The sequence below is a fragment of the Cicer arietinum genome, chromosome 1, assembly GCF_000331145.2.
Source record: "Cicer arietinum cultivar CDC Frontier isolate Library 1 chromosome 1, Cicar.CDCFrontier_v2.0, whole genome shotgun sequence".
In the NCBI taxonomy this organism is placed as follows: Eukaryota; Viridiplantae; Streptophyta; class Magnoliopsida; order Fabales; family Fabaceae; genus Cicer; species Cicer arietinum.
In genome coordinates this window covers 42,248,609-42,253,454 of record NC_021160.2, presented here as the reverse complement: position 1 = coordinate 42,253,454, position 4,846 = coordinate 42,248,609, and the positions used below count along the sequence as shown (strand labels likewise).

At 34.2% G+C, this 4,846-nt stretch overlaps 1 protein-coding gene across 1 annotated transcript in view; it reads left to right on the top strand.

Annotated features, from left to right (window-relative positions):
• Positions 1–4,282, top strand: part of LOC101500051 (uncharacterized) — a 7,153-nt gene extending 2,871 nt beyond the window's left edge. Inside the window, 10 exon segments of the mRNA XM_004488774.4 lie at positions 1–28; positions 1,145–1,191; positions 1,278–1,358; positions 1,453–1,618; positions 1,718–1,955; positions 2,032–2,100; positions 2,203–2,319; positions 2,772–2,835; positions 2,914–2,948; positions 3,882–4,282. The exon segment at positions 1–28 is cut by the window's left edge and continues 17 nt beyond it. Of these exon segments, the coding sequence (XP_004488831.1) occupies positions 1–28; positions 1,145–1,191; positions 1,278–1,358; positions 1,453–1,618; positions 1,718–1,955; positions 2,032–2,100; positions 2,203–2,319; positions 2,772–2,835; positions 2,914–2,948; positions 3,882–3,951 (915 nt within the window). The 3' untranslated portion in view covers positions 3,952–4,282.
• The last annotated feature ends 564 nt before the right edge of the window (positions 4,283–4,846 follow it).

The window sequence follows — 4,846 nt, the reverse complement described above, 5'->3', positions numbered from 1 at the left end:
AATGAAGGCCATTTGAAAGAAATTTTCAGTATGTTAAACTCTTTCAACTTCTGCTTTCTTCTTAAAATGTGAATAGAGACACTTCTTTCATCTCAAACTAGTGTCTCATGGTGGTAGCATCCATAATTTAAGCGCAATACAACTTCTCTGTTGTTTCTTCTTTTATTTATGATTCATCGGCATTAAACTGTTACTTTTCATCATTTATATTTCAATATCAGTATTATTTATTAACTGGGAGGATATTTGCTTCATATCAACTCACATTCTTGAAATATCAATCATTGGGACACTTTTTAGTGGCCTTTAGGAGTTTGAATCAGTAACTGGAAGAAAACTTTTACGCATTCTGTTGTTTCTTCTTTTATTTATGATTCATCGGGATTAAACTGTTACTTTTCATCATTTATATTTCAATATCAGTATTATTTATTAACTGGGAGGATATTTGCTTCATAGCAACTCACATTCTTGAAATATCAATAATTGGGACACTTTTTAGTGGCCTTTAGGAGTTTGTATCAGTAATTGGAAGAAAACTTTTACGCATTGTTTGGTTCCAATGAAAGTGGAGAAGTAAAGCACAGGATAGGAACTTTTTTGGAAAATGGGGTTCCACTGTTTGGTTGTTTTGTCAAAGAGGAAGGAAAGTTTAATTTGGGTGGGCCCCATGTTCAAAAACCTTTCCTCCCAGATTAGGAAAAAAGTGGGAATGGAAATGCAAATCAATAAATGATAATAATGACCCTTATTTTTGATGCATCACATGCTGTATTTTTATGCAAATAAATTCATCTGCTTTTTTTGACGTATTCAACTATTTTGTTTATCACTCATGGCTTTAAGACATGCCTTTCCTGTTCCATTTTTATTTTTATGTACACCTTCATTTTATTTTGTTAGTATATTTGTCACTTGTTACATATAAATATGGATATTTGTGTCATTTACTATATACACATCTATCTTTCCTTTCCCTTTTCACTTCCATTCATACCAAGCAACTAAATCATTTCATCTTCCTTTCATTTTCAACACATTTCATTCCTTTAACATTCTTTCTTTTCATTTTCTTTTCTTATTCAAACAAAGCTTTAGTGACTCTTTTTTGTATCTCACATTATCTTTTTGTACCTCTTTTCAGGTAATTTTGGTGAGGTTGTAAGTGTGGAGTTGGTGATGGATCGAACTGTAAGTTTGCATTTAATTTTGCATGATAGTGTTAGTGGAATTCAGTGTTATGTGGTCGTTTCAACTTTTTTTGTTATTATTTCCAGGTTAATCTTCCAAAAGGATATGGATATGTGCAATTCAAGACAAGAGGGGAAGCTGAAAAGGCATTATTGTACATGGATGGTGTAGGTTGCTGTTGACTGAGTAGGATTAATTTCCACAATCAAGGTTGCTGGCCGTTGCATTTGGAAATTGATGCTTTTATTTTTTGTTATGTAGGCCCAAATAGATGGCAATGTCATAAAGGCAAGATTTACGCTACCTCCTAGACAGAAAGTTTCACCACCTCCAAAGGCTTCTGCTGTTGCTCCAAAGAGAGACGCACCTAGGACTGATAATGCTGGTGCCGATGTTGAAAAGGATGGGCCAAAGCGTCCAAGAGAAAGTATATGTTTGATATTTGGTGCAACAATTCCTGTTTTGTATTTATCATATTTGTGGTTTTTATTTTTGTATTGAACCAATCAATGATTTATGATACCAGCTTCTCCTCGGCGAAAACCTCCTCCTTCACCACGTAGAAGATCTCCTGTGCCTCGAAGAGCTGGATCTCCAAGACGACCAGAATCTCCTCGCCGCCGTGCAGACTCTCCTGTCCGTCGTCGATTAGACTCTCCTTATCGTCGCGGAGCTGGAGACACACCTCCTAGGAGGAGACCTGTGTCTCCTGGAAGAGGTCGTTCTCCATCTCCACCACCAAGGCGTCTTAGGTCCCCTGCAAGGTTAGCTTGTGATTGCAAACATGTTTTTCAATTACGATTTCATTATCAATTTAACTGATAATTATCATTTTTGTAGGGTCTCACCTCGAAGGATGCGTGGAAGCCCGGGTCGGAGGCGTTCTCCTCCACCACCTCCAAGACGCCGGTAACCTTAGTGTTTATTTTCGTCGGCTATTGTTTTTAAATCTGTGCACTTTATCATACATGCCATTGATTGCCCATTGAAAGAGTGAATATTTTCCTCTAGTTCACCTCCTAGACGTGCTCGTAGTCCTCCGAGAAGATCTCCAGTTGGTCGTAGGCGTAGTCGCTCTCCAATACGTAGGTCGGTACGCTCACGTTCAAGATCATTCTCACCTCGCAGGTAATTTTATTGCATGCTATATCTGAGATCTCTAAAATTATTCAGTGGCTCTTTGTGCATAACATATTATTTTGATAGAAGCATCGAAACAAGTATGGGACGTCATTGAGCACGTGAACATATGATGCTTGGACCCAATGGGTTTTGTAGTTATCCAAAATTCAGCATTCCTTTGAAGGGATCATACATGTAGTCCTAAACATTGATTTATACTTTATGCTTATGTAAAGTGGAATGTGTTATAAAATGGATTTGTTACTTGATAAATTAATGGCAGAAGAGTTCATGATTACAATCTTGTTGCTTAGGAAGAATGGAAGAAATGCTCATTTTACACAATATTTCCAGCGTACACAAACATTTGGCTGCATATGCATCTGATAATACATTTGGAGTTTTAATACTGTTATCTCTGTACTCCTATTCATGTTTTGATTGATGAACTTTGACAGAGGTCGACCACCTGTGAGACGGGGAAGGTCATCATCTTACTCTGATTCACCAAGTCCTCGCAAGGTTTGTGTCTGTTTTATTTGGCGTAGATAGCATTATTTTTTACATGGTCAATAATTCAGTCTTTCATAACTTTGACAGGGATCCCGGAGATCAAAGAGTCGCAGTCCAAGAAGGTAATATATTCGGTTTTTGATATAATGTTTTTCTTGTCTACATTTTTTTCTTCTCTTTTTTGTTTGTTTGGTAGCATTCACTGCTGTGTTTTTTTTTAACCTGTTTAAAGTTCTGATGCCTTTTTCTTGGTCATTTGTGACTCACTTATCATCTTTTCAACTCGTTTAATAATGCAATCGACCTTAAACAAGATTAAGATAGCTTCATTTTATTTTGAAGATTTTCTACTGGTGATTCTCCTTTCAGGAAAGCATTTAAAAGTAGTATGAAAATGTAATACTGCCTCTACATCTAAAGCTTGAAAGTTGTAAAGACCATATGCAATTGAATTAACAATATCATTTAAAGCTTGGAAGTAGATGTTTATATGCTTAGTGTAAATAAGATTGTTATATAAATATCTTCCTCGAATGGCCTTTTTTTGAGCTATTCATGTCCGTGCTGTCAAATTACGGATTGTGGAAAATAGCCTTTTGTTCGAATTCAGCTATGCTATAGCACCATGGCGCCGCCATATCTGCAATTTGACAACTCTAACGGGCATATTACAGATTGGAAACAATAGCAGTTTGTTCTCATCTTGCTATGCTCTAGTGCTATGGTATTGCTATAGTCACTATTTAACAACATTATTTCATATTAGGATATACAAACTAGTACTACATTATTTATTGTGATATATGACGAGGACAAACTCTTAGGGTATTTGGATTGGTGTTATAAGGTGGAATGAAGCGGAACAGAATCTAATGAGCTAATTAGATTTCAAAAAATATATGTTATTGTATTCTATTCCATTAGATTCCATTCTATCATATACCGCCAATTTAAATATATCACTGTTAAAAGATTTGGCATTTGTAATTTTTAATGAAGGATGTTTATCACATCAGTAATGTCCTTTGCTAATGTAAAATTTCTCTCTAATTTAGGCCTTTGAAAGGAAGAGGCAGTAGCAACACTAGCAGCAGCAGTTCACCACCCCCAGCTCGCAAACCATAGATAACTCCTGTATATCTACTGTCTCTCTGTTGATATATTTATCTGGATTCTGTACCAGTAGCGAGACTCTATTATGGTTGTTTGTTTTCTAACATGTTTTCAGATTAGCGTTTTTAAGTGTTGAAAACTTGGATACATTAGTTTTGATTTTAGCAATGATGGTTTGATCTGAAATACAAGACAATTTGAGAGATGGTATTTTTAGCCCCTTGCATCCTGACAGTTAGAATCAAAAATTGGTGGAATCTCTACTAGGAATTCTGTGGAATTGTATGTAACTGACAATTTGAGTATGCAATTAAGGTTGATGTTTGGTGTGGGTTTAGCTTAATTATTTTGATCAATTATTTCTTAAAATTAGTACGAAATGACGTTGAGGCGAGCTATTTGACTATTTCAATTTTTGCATACCAAAGTGCAGAGTTTATTGAATTGTTGAGTTATTAACGACCGTTAATTTAGTAGCATAATTACATTCAAGTCTGTAAAATTGATTTTAGTTAAAAGTGTATTAGATGTAAAATGATCTATGTAAATGTGAGTTGAAAAATAAATTTTAATTGAAATTATATTTATACCCAAATGTTACAAACTAAAGCTTTTAGTATCAATTCTGGAGGTAATATCATAGCTCATTTGTAACAACCTATTTTGTAAAAAATCATTTTTCATAGTGTTTCTGTTAATTTTTATTTGAAAAATGGAAATCTGAAAAACAAATTAAAACCCTTTTCAAATGAGTTGTTTTTAGAGATAATTTAAAATTGAGAAATTGTTTAGTATTTAAGTATTTGTATGTTGTAATGAAAATATTTTTTTTTAAAAAGAAATTGGTTATAATTTTTTTTTGAAGCTAGAAAAATAAATTTTTTATTTGAAGTAGTTTAAATTTTAT